At 35.2% G+C, this 14,968-nt stretch overlaps 1 protein-coding gene across 4 annotated transcripts in view; it reads left to right on the forward strand.

The window, feature by feature from the left end:
- LOC149780217 (uncharacterized) overlaps positions 1-14,968 on the forward strand; it is a 112,645-nt gene that overhangs the window by 14,674 nt on the left and 83,003 nt on the right. For 2 of the 4 annotated variants that reach the window (XM_089936974.1, XM_089936976.1), the window contains exons 2-3: positions 2,627-3,057; positions 7,084-7,101. In XM_089936974.1, the coding sequence (XP_089793100.1) occupies positions 2,627-3,057; positions 7,084-7,101 (449 nt within the window). The remainder of the gene's footprint in view (positions 1-2,626; positions 3,058-7,083; positions 7,102-14,968) is intronic. The other 2 variants (XM_089936975.1, XM_089936977.1) reach the window with 1 other exon arrangement.

The following is a 14,968-nucleotide window of genomic DNA, read 5'->3' on the forward strand; positions in this document are numbered from 1 at the left end:
TCTGTTTCTTGTTGCCACAATAGCCATCTTGAAAATTTTGTCACTATTAATAAAGGACTGCTCATATCAACATTGTGCTTTCACCAACAAAGTCTTATGATGTCTAGACAGTACAAAATAAAAATGGTACCTGTCTAATATCCACATTGTACTTTCACCAAAAGACTTCTTATGATGTCTAGACAGTACAAAATAAAAATTATGCATGTCTAATATCAACATTGTGCTTTCCCCAAAAGACTTCTTATGATGTCTAGTCTGATGGCTGATATCAAATATAGTCACCATGGTATCTTCTATAATGAAAATCTTACCATTGCACCTTCAAAATGGAAACTCATCTCAACATGTGGTTCTCACCAGAAGATTTCCTATGATGCCTTGTTTGTCCTGAATTAAACTGATGTCCAGCTGACATCCAGTATGTCCACCACAGCAGCTAATTTGAAAATGCTTGTTATCAATGAAGAATATATAAGATGGTTTGAAAATGTGACAGTTAAGAGAAAGAAATGGTCTTATCTTGAATTCCTGAAAAGAAAGTCTTTTCTGTCAGAAGAACATCAGTCCCATTAAGCATTCAGGGACTCTTGTTTCATGTAAGCGATGTCAGGCTTTCTTGTTTATAAAAGAGACAAATTAAAAATAAAAAGTAATTAGCAGATACAGATAGCTGTTGGGTGTTTTACATTGAGTAGAAATGAATGAGCTCTGTAAATGGTTAAATTATTACATAGGAATTTTCAAGAATTCCATTGAAAAAGATTGCCAAAAGCATGCACAGAATATGCTGTAACATATAGTTTCTTTTCACATATCTGTTTTCACTTCTGTTTACATGTAAGTCAAATCAGTCTCAGCTACTATGATGTTAACAGTTGTCTTCAAAATTCAGAAGACAATCTTAGGTTGGCTCGAATGCATGAAAAAGTTTATAGTTGTCTTCAAAATTGATACACCCAGAAGATATTCTTTGGTTGGCTGGAATGCATGAAAAAGTTTATAATTGTCAAATCTTGTAAAAAGTAAATTGTTACAAATTATGTATCATGCTCAAAATGTCAGATGAAAAAAAATCATAATAGAAAAAAACAAAACATCACTAGTATTAAAAATGATATGTACTATTTGGATTTCATGTTTCCATTCTTGTTTGAGGATACAAACTGAAAAGACATGTTTTAGGATATAAAGTGGAAAGACAATCATGTTTAAGGGTTCAAAGTAGAAAGGTATTTATACTTCAGGATACAAAGTGGAAAGACATTTTGGCAAAACAAAGACAGATATTTAGGACGAGCAAAAGAGCTGAATAATATGTATAAACTCTGAATGAAAAATTGAATGGCTTTTATTCTTGTATAAAAAATTAATGCATTGGCTTATTATTATATTACTTTTAAAAGATTACATTGCTTTGACATTGCAGTATGATTTATGTAAATGGCTTAGTTTGATATACTGTCTGTAAACATGTACACAAACATACATGTGGCCATCAGTGACACAAGAACTACCATTTCCAGTTAAATTACCATTATCTATGATTTTCACATCAAATGTGGCATCATTAGGGGAAAAAAAATCAAAACATTAATGAGAATTAGTTTTAATGCACATTGCACAACATAACCTATCAGTATTATTTACAGATAATGTTATTACAGTTTTGTTAAAAGTGCTATATTTAGTATTAAACATGGATATAATTCTTATAATTTGTTAAGAGAAACTTTAATTTGTAAAATATTTGTGAAATACTGTTTCAAGTTTCAAAGCCACTATATAGCTTCTTGGTCATTATGTAGAATCAAAATGGCATCCCAGTTTAGCAGATAGTAGTGAGAAAATTGACTTTCTAATCATTTCAGTTAACTGGTAGTGCACATTGAGATAGCTTGGCATCTACACATTGAGATATTTTTCATGTACGCATTGAGACATCTTGGCTGGTACACATTGAGATATTTTGCATGTACACATTGAGACATCTTGGCATGTACACATTGAGACATTTTGCATGTATACATTGAGACATCTTGGCAACATTGTACACATTAAGACATTTTGCATGTACACATTGAGACATTTTGCATGTACACATTGAGACATCTTGGCATGTACACATTGAGACATTTTGCATGTGCACATTGAGACATCTTGGCATGTACACATTGAGACATTTTGCATGTACACATTGAGACATTTTGCATGTACACATTGAGACATCTTGGCATGTACACACTGAGACATCTTGGCATGTACACATTGAGACATTTTGCATGTGCACATTGAGACATCTTGGCATGTACACATTGAGACATCTTGGCATGTACACATCTTGGCATGTACACATTGAGACATTTTGCATGTGCACATTGAGACATTTTGGAAAATGTTGCAGCCATAGATATCACAGTAAGATATCCCACTAATGTAATACCAAAACAAGACATGGGTTTCATATACTTTTTGCATATACAATGCTAATGTAATACCAAAAGTAAGACATAGGTTTTGTATACTCATTTTTATGACTGGAAAATAAATATGGAGTAATTAAATCTTATTTCACAGACCTCACATGTAGGGATGGTCTGAATTTTTCTCATAATTTTTGTTTCAGCATTCAGCACCTCCACAGCCATCACCTTATCAACAGAGTGTTTGGAATGGTCACACTTCTCCACCAGCATCAACTGGCACACCAAACTCTTATCAGCATGCACGCCGTGACAATTCGCTGAATGCCAATTTGTCCACAAATGTTACAACACCCTGTACATGTATACGGTGTAACAAAACAGGTAATTATCAGAAGCCAGGTTCTGCTAGTCAGGCACACAGATACAGGTTAACATCTGTGTATAATCCAGTCTCAAATACTCAGAATGACTCACGTTCAGACATTCAAAGTGACTCAGAAAAGGGAGAGCGATGTCACACTCCTAGGATTAATTCAGGAATACATTCTTCATTTGGCAGAACGGCAGGAAGGGCCCCTGGGAAATCAGCATCCAGTAATTTTAAACCATATCCCATACAGGCCTTAACTATGTAAGTATCTAGTGGAAGAGTCTTATTTCATAATAGAATAAGGAACATAGTTGCGTCTTTTATTTGTATTTTTGTCAGTTCTTCAGATTCAAGTTGATATTGATCTCAGTTTTTTGAATAGCAAATATACTATGTGGATGATTGTAAAAAGTTTCAGTTAGTAAAATACTTTTACTAAAAAGATTTCAGAACCTGAATTTTCTTTGCATTTAATGTTGATTTATAAATACTTAAGTCTCTCATAACCACACTTTACTTTCATAATGTCCAGTTTTAATATGAACCTATTATTGTTAACCTAAGTTGGATTATTATATTGTAGAGTATATTTACATTACTTAATGTAAATATATTGTATACTCTATAATGAATTATTACAGATGGTAGTTAGCATAAACTTTTTAGTTATAAAGCATCTTTGTGAGAAATGTAGTCAGGGTCCTTCTTTTTAAATCAAAGTTGTTTTTACCACATATTTTGATATCTCTGCAGGATACAGTTATAAAATGTCAGTGTCTCCATGAAAGCATTTTTCATGTAAATGATCAAATTAGAATCAAAGGAAAGGGGTTGACATGATCAGTCGTTGTATTTTCCATTATTTTTCACTCATTTAAATCTGTCAATTCAGGTTATGATGATCTGTACTTATTTGTTTTAAAAAATTGCTGAGTAGGTGTATTGATTTATATAATGATAATAATAACAGCAGCAGAGTCAGTTCTGTAGCCCACATTGCATTGGGACCATGCTGATATGAAAATTGAGATCATGATGGGTCCAGTCTTTTATTATTCTTGTGTAGTCAATCATCTCTAACATTTATGCTGTAAAACAGTATTCAAATCAATATTAAAAACAATGGAATTGGCAATTATTAAAGATTGGGTTTTATGCAAATAAATAACCGTACAGTGTAGCATGAAAGAAATGAATATAACTTTTTATGCTTAAGAAAAATATATAATTTATATATCATTGGTTTTATTGTTGTGTTAATTTACATTTCTTCCTTTTTAAGTGACTTCATTAAACTTCTTTGAATATGTCTGGTAAGTTTAACTTGCACTTAATGTAAGCACATGGGAATTGCATGATTAAAGAATTGTTATTTTTGTGGAAAAGGTTTTAGAGAACACATGCATATACAGGGATGTCTATAAAACGTGAGAAAGCAGATTTAATATAGGAATCTGTTATTTTTGCCCTTTGAACTTTACAGCAGCTTATCATGATTGAGTCCTCCTCTTGGAAGGGACATTTATAGTCCATTTACTTAAGTGAAAAAAAATATCATTATCCCATTGACTTTACAGAAAGGAAAAAAGTTAGCCAATTTGCTCTAAAGTGGAAGGAAAATTGTGAGCCAATTTACCTTATGGTGGAAGGAATTTTTTTAGCCCATTGTATTTATATTGCAGAGAAAATTGTTAGCCCATTGACTTTATAGACAACCCTTATATGATAAAGAAAGGATGTTTGTATTTTGAAGCATGGGATGTCTGTAGTGCATATTCATTAGAAATGAGTGGACATACAGTTGTAGATGGATGGAAAAAATAAGCAAGTTTTATTCTGTAATAGAAAATGTAGAATTATATTATGCATTGCACTATGGTAACTGGGATGATGGTTAGTAAAATATAATAGTTTAGGAACTATTAATCACTTTGCTAAATCTGGCAATACTTCTTGATTTGCCATGTCAGTCACAGTCAAGCCTTGTATCAGTCACAAAAACCACTTAGTATTGAAAAAAATTAATAAACTGGCATGTTTCTATGCATACTGTATGTAGTTGACCTGATTAGATTTTTTGACCATTGCAGCATGTTTCAATTTATGTCACATTTATGAAGACTTTTTTTTGACAAAACCTTGTTCCTGCAGATGAGCCAAAACAATACGCAGTATACAGATGAAATTTTATTGGCTTGTTTCTTTTCTTTTATAGATTACTCTCTAAGATGTTCAGGCCTTTACACCAATTTTTCAGCTGTTTACAAATGTAAAACTTTTAGGACATTTTTTCAAAAACCTTATTAGCACAATTAAGCAAAGCCAACTTAAGATAGAAAATTGAAATTTGTAATGCTGGCATGATTCAGTGTTCACATGATTATTGGCAGTTTTTAAAAATATTGTTTTTCTTATTCTTGTTGATCTGTGTTTATAAATGCAAATCTGTTTGTTTTTATAGTATTAAACACTTAGTGGTGGAAAGACAAAGAAACAAGACAATGGTATCTTCACATGTTATTATAGAAACAAGACAATGGTATCTTCACATGTTATTTTAGAAACAAGACAATGGTATCTTCACATTTTATTATAGAAACAAGACAATGGTATCTTCACATTTTATTTTAGAAACAAGACAATGGTATCTTCACCATTTTGTACACTATCATATTGTTAATATTGTACACCCAAGTGCACAATAAAACCTAACCACTGTGCCATGGCATCATCTCCCACTGCAGGTTGCATGATTAAAAAAAAAATCATTAAATTGTCATCCATTGCGAATTTGAAATGAAGCTGATTTGATTTTAACACAAACTAAGAAAAGTGCCAAATTCTTTATGTGGGAAATAAATGAATAAAATATGAATAGATATTTAATTAAAGAATTGAGAATCTAGAAGTAATAAGTAGCAAGGCATTTTCTACAAAACACAAGTACTGTGTCAGATAGAGCTGAGATTGTTATGAAAGGACAGTGACAGCAAAGATTATTATTATTATTGTTATTATTATTGATAATTGAGGCAACTGTGGCTATTATGGCAACCCATTTTTTTCTCTCACAAATTATGAATTTACATAGTGATGGATTCCACCAGTGGTGTCACTCGGGTTGGTGTCACCCAGTGCGGTAGCTCATGGTGTCACCCCCATGGTCCTCCTTCCGTAACAGACCATACAGAATCCTTAGTAATGTCATTTTGGTGTCACCCCCTCTGATGGTGTCACCCGGTGCAGACCGCACCCCTCACATCCCCCTAGCGACGCCACTGCTGTGCCTGCTAGTCATGTATTTAACTATGATCGGTTATCCACTTATGAAATCCGACTAGACCGAGCAGTGTGTGCTCTGTAAAATTTGCAGTTTTTCATTTTGGTGTCACCCCTCTGAGATGGTGTCACCGGGTGCGGTCCGCACCCCCCTAGCGATGCCATTGGGTTCCACATATTTTTCAAAGTCACTGCACATACAAAATCATTGTGACATCTGTTGATGGATAGGCATTATACTCACATCAAATGACCAGAATGTCTTTTATTATAATTCAACTAGTTTATTCATCATAACAAAATTTTTTCAGTCATTTGCATGGTATATAGGTGATGGGAAAACTTTGCAAGGAAAATGCTTTTGTTGTTGTTGTAATTCATTTATACAGTAAAACCGTCCAAGACCCAAATCTCTCAGAATGAATTAAATTTTCAGTGTTTGAACTTTTGAAGGATTTTTGATTTATTGAGGTTCTCAGTTTTCATTTAAGAGTGATATGAGTCATGTATCTTAACACATACAAGTAAATGTTGTATGTTTTGATATTAAATTGATAACCAATCAGTTTTTAAAACAGAGTTATGTATTAATTTAAATTTTATTGCATCTGTGTTTCTAAATCGGCTTTAATTTATCCCAGTATTTGTGTCTATATTTGCTTTTTTTTAAAAATTGCTGTATGACTTTAGTCTGTTTAAAGTACATTGACTAGTCACATGTACTGGGTTTGGTTCTTTGTGGTTCATTTTAGTGTAAGTTTGACTTTGGAATTAAAAAAATACATATATTTTGGTTTTCAGATTTGAGAGGTTTCAGTTTGCCAAGTTCAGGTTTACTGAAATTAAAGAATTAAAATATGGAGAAATATTATTCAGTTTCAAGGGGAGTTTAGGTTGCTGAGGTTCTTGCCTTGGGATGTTTTACTGTATTTGGAATACTTTCGAGTTCCACCAATAAGGCTGTGGGTATGATATCGTTATCATTGTTATCTTATTTACTTGCTGTAGAGCATGGAGACTACGTAGGTAAGACACGAGTATTTTTTTAACTTTGTAGTCAGTACTTAACACTGACAGTATACATATAAAGAGTGATTTTAATTGTATACATGTTCTTTCAACCTCTGTAACACAGGGCTTGGATTACTAAAATAAACACCTGGTCTCACAGATACCTTTTATATGCACTACCATATATTTAGTGATCCAACTTCTGTGTTCTATACCACAGAACACTGATTTTGATGCAGTAGCTTGGCTTCCAAACTTTAAAACTGACATCAAATAATATATTGAATTTCTCCCTCTCTGTAATGATTTTGTGAGTGATTTCAGATATGTCATACATATTTAAAAAGTGATTCAATACAGTTAAACTGAACCATTCCACTGTCAAAAGAGAGACTGTTGGTCCATGTTGCATCTAAAAGTGATCCCAGAGGACATTCTTGCACCTCAAACTGCCAGTATTCCCCTAGATTTAACAAATCCACTTATCTTAGTCATTATGGGGGACAGAGCTTACAATGTCCACCTGACAGTTCAGCAGTATGCAACACAGAATGCAGTGCTACCTGCAGAAAATTAAATTAGATTTGAGCAAATTATCTGAGAATATATTAAACAGAAATAAGATTATTAACCTTATAAATCACCTACTGATTCGGACATGGAGACATAAGAGGGGATTAGAATTAAATTTCATGTAGCAGAAAAATATGTGCTGAAAAAAGTAATTTTTATTTAATTGAATATTTAGATGATAATAATTTGTAATTACATTGTGTAATACAGTTATGATGGTAATTGTACTTACACTGTATAAAACAGTTAAGGTGATAATTGTACTTACACTATAATACAGTTATGATGATAGTTGTACTTACACTGTTTAATACAGTTAAGGTGATAATTGTACTTACACTGTTTAATACAGTTACAGTGATAATTGTACTTGCACTATATAATAAAGCTATGATGATAACTGTACTTGCACTGTATAATACAGCTATGGTGATGATTGTAGAAGATTTGATTTATGCACATAATGTACCTGTACAAAAATCAAGTTCACTGCATTTACCAATAATATCAAGAAATGTTTCATATTTCTTGAATCATAATCAGTGTCATATAATTGATAATATATCAGTAAATCTAAAGTGTACAACAGAGGGGGAGAATAGACTCAAACTTTTATCGATTCTGCACACAATTTTATTCATTTATTTCATATTATTCTTCACTACTGTTTTCCTTCTGATACTGCCATGCTTGGTTTTCTCTTTTGACAATATTTTCATTGTGAGAATATTAATCACTTCATCACATTAGCAGTTACAAGGTCGTTATTCAAGTCCATGATATTCAATACTGTAACATATTTATTTTATTTGCTCACCAAAATATATTATGGCTGTAACAAAGAAATTGTGCTGACAGAGCTGTGTTGTATAATGTGTTGGCAGATCTGTGTTGTATAATGTGCTGGCAAATCTATGTCATGTAATGTGCTGGCAGATCTGTGTCGTATAATGTGCTGGCAGATCTGTGTCACATAATGTGCTGGCAGATCTATGTGGTATAATGTGCTGGCAGATCTGTGTCATATAATGTGCTGACAGATATGTTATGTAATGTGCTGGCAGAGCTGTGTCATATAATGTGCTGACAGATCTGTGTCATATAATGTGCTGGCAGAGCTGTGTCATATAATGTGCTGGCTGATCTGTGTTGTATAATGTGCTGGCAGATCTGTGTCTGTGCAGATTCTTAGGCCTAATCAGTAGAGCAAACAACAGAGACCCGATCTGCTGGCATATTATGTGGTGGCAGATCAAAGTTTCTGTTCTTTGCATTTGGCCCAGACTCTTGTGATCACACAGTGTTTTTTGCTGTACAGTAAACTCTTGATTTGATGTTAATTATGGAACCATAAAAGTGGACTGCCTTATAGGTGAGGTCAACATATACTGAGGTATTTTATATATCCAGTGGCACCCCAATTTTGAGATATCTGGAGACATGTCCAGATACAGTGGATGACCATTGATTCCTATTGCATCTGAGCTGATGCTTTATGCTGTCCACACAGCTCTTGTCATCAGCCTTCACAGCAGGTGGATGAGCATATCTGCTTGACTGCAGTGGATCCACAGGGAGCTAGGTGTAGCTGTCTGCTCTGGATTAACAGTCACAGGTATTACTGTCTAATGTTACTTATGATAGCAGGCTTGTCATGACATTGTCATAGCACTAGATTCAGACAAGCCTGGACAAGTGAGTGAGGCAACTCTGCATGACTTTCCCTTGCTTATATCCAACACACACACAAGCAATGACACTATTCCCCTCACCAGACACCTTCAAGTCCTGTGATAATGGGTGAGTGGCAAAGAAGCAGGAGTAGATTCACTGCACACAGGTGACTCAGGTCATAAGGTCACTTTTTACTGGATCAAAGCAGCAGTGGAACCTTGCAGCCACTGAGTGACTGGGCAGCCCTTTTTAGGATCACACTGCTCACCTCTGTATCATGAGTAAAGGGCTGGAAAAGGTGCAATAAACATTGCGTACTTCACCTTAACCCTGGTCAGCTGATAGGGATCCCACTTTAGCAGTACATTTACATAATAAGAAGACAGTGATGCCTGAAATGTGCACACTCTGATGGCCAGTAGATAGGCCACACTCTAATGGCCAGTAGATAGGCCAACTCTAGTAGGTAGATAACTGGCCAATTTCAACAACCAGATAGCAGCCCTGTGTGAAACTCACGTAGCAGAGGAAGGATGACTCTCTGAAGTAATAACTGGCCACACCTTCTAGGATGGCCAAAGTAAACAAGAGTGACATGAAGCTGGTGTTGGTTTGGCATCAAATTGCAGCTAGTTAGCAAGCTCACAAATCTTCCAAAGATTGTGAATGATAGACTAATGCAAATGAGAACCCTACTATCATGAAGAAAACATGCAACTTTCATAAACACCTGTGCACCCATTATGACCAACCCAGATGGAATCAAGGACAAATGTTATGAAGACTTGGAGTCTCTTATTGCCAAAGTTCCAAAGACAGACAAGCTTGTCATCCTTAGTGACTTCAAAGTTAGAGTTGTTGCAAATCACCAGACATGGCCAGGTATCTTTGGCAAAAAAGGAATTGGCAAATCCAACAGCAGTGGGTATCTACTGAGTAAATGTGCTGAACATGACCTCCTAATCACCGACACAGTCTTCCACCTGCCAAACCACAACTATAGTACAAGTCACATGGGTCATGTATGCACATTTACTCATTTTAAATTAAACAGAAATTGCTCTTTTAAAATTTAACACTAGTTTTCTTTAACCAGAAACTATTCAACCCTGATCAATGAATGCACTATACCTTAACTGTCACCAAGAAACTTCCAGACGAATATTTTCTGTGACTATGGACTTTTACAGTGGGTGATGGCCATGTACTAAACTTGGGTCAAAATAAGAATGCATTGAGTGGAATCATCACAATCAAGGGTAGTACAGATTTGTTTATAGGTAGTAAAATTTGTTTATCAATATGTGTAGCTTTCATTGTGACTTTACAGCATGTGACATTCAATCAGGATTGTACTGGATCACACCATTAGGTTCATTTCATCCAAAAATGTCTACATACTTCAACATTGATTTTGCCATATGCACTTCTCAGGGCATCTAAATAATGACATTCCAAAGGAATATGGATGTATACAAATCCAAATGAAGTGAATATTTGCCACTTAAAGTTATGTAGAATCAGATTTCTAAATAATGACACCCATTACTGAAATAGTCGGTGTTGAGTGCCTACATAACCCGTGTGACTTATACTATAGATGTCTTGGATGTACCCATACTCAAAGCACCTGCTTCTTACTGACTATGTCAGCATCAGGAGATGAGTCTGGCATGATGAAGGCCATGAGAAGTGCAGAACACTGGATTGACCACAGGCTGATAGTCTCCAAGCACAATATCTGGATTCATCATAGCAGATGACCATAAGTCAAAAAAAGTGTCAAAAATGTGAAACAGGCATTTGTTAAAGAACTGTGCAACCAACTGGATAAAGTCAATACAAGCTCCTAGACTGTGGTGGAAAACTGTGCATCCTTTAGAGACTGTGCACTCAGTTGCATTCAAAACCCTTGGACCTACCATGTGTAAACATCGAAATTGGTTTGATGAGAATCATGCTGCCATATAGAAACTTTTGTATGAGAAACATCTAATACAGAAAGCCTGTCTAGAAGGCAGCACTTCATCATCTAAGAAGACAGCCTTCAACAGTGTCCAGTGCAAGCTCAGAGAGTTTCAAGACTCATGGCTAAGTAATAAGTTTAAAGAGATTGAGAGAGGAATGATATGAAGAACTTATATGATGCTTTGACTGTATGCCACAGTAATCAGGAACATCTCCAATACTGATTGCTGAGTCCCATGATGCTCACTGATAAAGAAGAGATACTTCAAAGATGGGCAGAACACTTAAACAACTTCTTCAATCAATATTCATCCATTAGCAAGGAGGCAGATGATTGACTGCCTTAAGTGGAAATCATCATATCCCTTGCTGATCCTCCAGAGCTGACTGAAACTGAAAGCACTTGACCTGCTGTCACATGACCAAGCACATGGAGGAGATGCTATACCAACAGAAGTCTGCAAAACCAGAGGCACATGGCACAGAAACTGACTGAACTCTAAAAATCAAGATGGACATTGGGAACTATTCCCCGAGAGTAAAAGGGCACTGGGGCATCTCCTTGCTGTTAATAGTCAGCAAAATTCATGCCAGAATTCTGCTGAATCATTTTGATCAAGGTCTCCTGCCAGAGAATCAGTGTGGCTTTAGAAAAGTTCAAGGGGTGAAAGACATGGTGTTGCAGCTTGTCAGTCCCTGGAGAAATGCTGGAGACAGAATTCCAACCAGTACATGACATTCATCAACCTGGCAAAAGCCTTTGACACAGACAGCTGTAGAGGCCTTTGTAAGATAATGGCAAAAGTTGCTTACCTGATAAATTCATCAGAATGGTTCAGCAGTTCCATGATGGCGTGCTTGCTTGTGTTGTGGATGCTGGTTAGTAATCTGAACCAGTCACTAATGGAGTTGAGCAAGGCTTTGTGTTGGCCCCAACCATCTTCATTATGATGTTCTTCCATGCTTACTGATGGGATCAACATCAGATACCTGACTAATGGCAAACAGTTAAATCTGAGAAGACTTACAAGTGAAGACAAAGTCAAAGGAAGTGACTGTTCGTGATCTGCTATTTGCTGATGACTGTTTCCTGAATGCCAAATCTGAGTCTGACTTGCAACACAGTATGGATGGTTTCTCTTCAGCTTGTAACATTTTCATTCTCACAGTTGTTATCAAGAACAGAGAAGTGATGCATGAACCTGTACCAGGAAAGCGTTGCATAGAGTCTGCCAAGACAGTAAATGGTCAAACCCTCATGGCAGTAGAAGTTCACCTATCTTGGCATCACACTCATGTGCAGTCCACATCTATGATGAAACAAATGCCAGAATTGCTAAAGCAAGTATGACCTTTGGCAGAGTATGTGTAAATGTGTGGGACCACAGAGGACCAATCACTGACAGTGTGCTCTAACACTGGACAAGTTAGATAAATACAGTTAATAATACTGAGTTAATCCTGCCAATTTCAACATGGTGCTGTGTTCCATGGACCGATCAGGACTCAATAGTAGAGTGTGGATTTTACAGTCAGGTATTTTTACAATTGACCGATCAGAAATACTCTTATATTTATCAAGTTTTGCAAAATCAGTTCAAAGAGATCTGGAGACTGGACATGTACCAGAACTATACTCTTTGCAATGGCAAGCCTTAGATATTAAAATTCTATTGTATTCATTAGCACAGTCAATTGATTTTTAAAGGAAAATGGGGTCAGGGTCTGTCATTGAGTGCAAAGATAGACTGGTTGCAGAAGGTTTGTTTTTCAGGGGTAGATTGCTACAGTTTTACATTTTTAGCAAGATTTTCCAATGTTTGTAATTTGACTTGGGGGCCCTTATGACCTAAACAAAATTAACGGTCTTCAGTCTCTTTAATTACATGCATGTGTTTTTATCTGGCATAATATTAATATTGCAGCTGAATGAATCATTGCACAAGCACAAGTTCTGTTGATTGCACCTGTTGGATGATGTGTTGCACCAAATATGTTTTGAGTTACTGGCCTTTGCTTATCTGTTCTGCAGCATTATATAAAATCAGCTTTTAACTGTTTGGGAGTTGAGATCTTTTTATCACTTTATGTGCAGAGATTTTTTGTCTGTAATGTTAAGTCACCAAACTTATCAAAGCACAGTCCATGATCAAGTTTAGTCAAGAACCTTAAAACAATAATGCCAGTTTATTTTTAATTTTCTTGTGATGAGAATCATTATCATTTGTTTCATCTTCATTCTCATCATTATTTTAACATTTTAATTCTTGTCACTTTATTATCTTAATCTGAAACTTGATAATATAGTAGGTAAAACCTGTCTTGAAAGACCATCTGAGAGTTGTTGTTGTTGTTCTCGGGTTTAATGCCATTTTTCAGCACAAGATAGGCTATACATGGTGGCCAGTATAACTGGTGGAGCAAGAACCCTGGAAAACCCAGGGAAGAACCACCGACCCATGAGAAGCTACTGGCAATGCTTTATCACGTACCCATGCCAGCCGAGCCTTGGACTAGAACCCACACAGGCAGAGGTGAGATGGCAGTGATCTGGAACGGTGAGCGCTTTAGACCACTCAGCACGATCTGAGAGATCAGGTTCTCTGTGCACATATTTATTGATTGCATAGTGTTATGAGCAGTGATGAGACTGCATGTCTGGAAAGACCAAGTTCTCAGTGCACAAATTTACTGATTACTTAGTGTTATGACCAGTCGTGAAAGATCATCTGTCTTGATAATGGTCTGGTATCAGGTGTCATTTTTCAAGACAAGCTCATCTTCATATTGTAGAATAAAAATGATGAAGAAAGATTGTGTAACTCTGATATTATTGCATCATCAGATATCAACATCATTAAACCTATAATCTTTAATCTAGTTCCTCATTCCTCCAGTCTCCCTCCCTTAGGAAAAAATGCTCATCATTCCAGAGAAGGAAACATTTGCTTGAAATGTACCTATCAACCATTCTTTTTGGCATACATACGGTTGGAAATAATTTAAACCAGTGATGACTAATAAATACAAGTTATATGCAATATGTATTTGATTGCTTCTAACTGCATAGATCACGATGTCCCAGCACATTGGTCAGTAAAGTTTGTAGTAAGTGGACTTGACTTGTGATTATATATGGTAGATGATCTTTACACTGACATAATTCAGAGAAAATGTCCAGTATTAACAAATGTTGAATAAGTTCTAAAGAAAATATAAAGATGTTATTAGAAAACAAATATACTAGCTGTCAGCATAAATATTATGTTATTTGAACACAAATTTTCTAAATGTCAAACAAATAATATTATGTTATTTGAACACAAAATTGCTAGGGGTCAGTAATAGCATTGTTATTACAACATAAAAATACTGGCTGTCAGTAATAACATGATGTTATTCAACATAAAAAGTACAGTCACAAATAATATTAGAACACAAAATTACTACCTGTCAATAATAACACCATGTTATTACATCACAAAGCTATGAGCTGTCATTAATAACATATTAGAACAAAAAACTACTAGCTGTCAGTAATAACATTATTATTGGAACACAAATTACTAGTTATCATTAATAGTATAATGTTATTACAACACAAAATTACCAGTTGTCAGTAATAACTTGTTATTTGAACACAACTTTACTAGCTGTTATTAGAACA

This window comes from Sinohyriopsis cumingii, chromosome 16 (assembly GCF_028554795.1).
Source record: "Sinohyriopsis cumingii isolate HCF-2022 chromosome 16, ASM2855479v2, whole genome shotgun sequence".
In the NCBI taxonomy this organism is placed as follows: Eukaryota; Metazoa; Mollusca; class Bivalvia; order Unionida; family Unionidae; genus Sinohyriopsis; species Sinohyriopsis cumingii.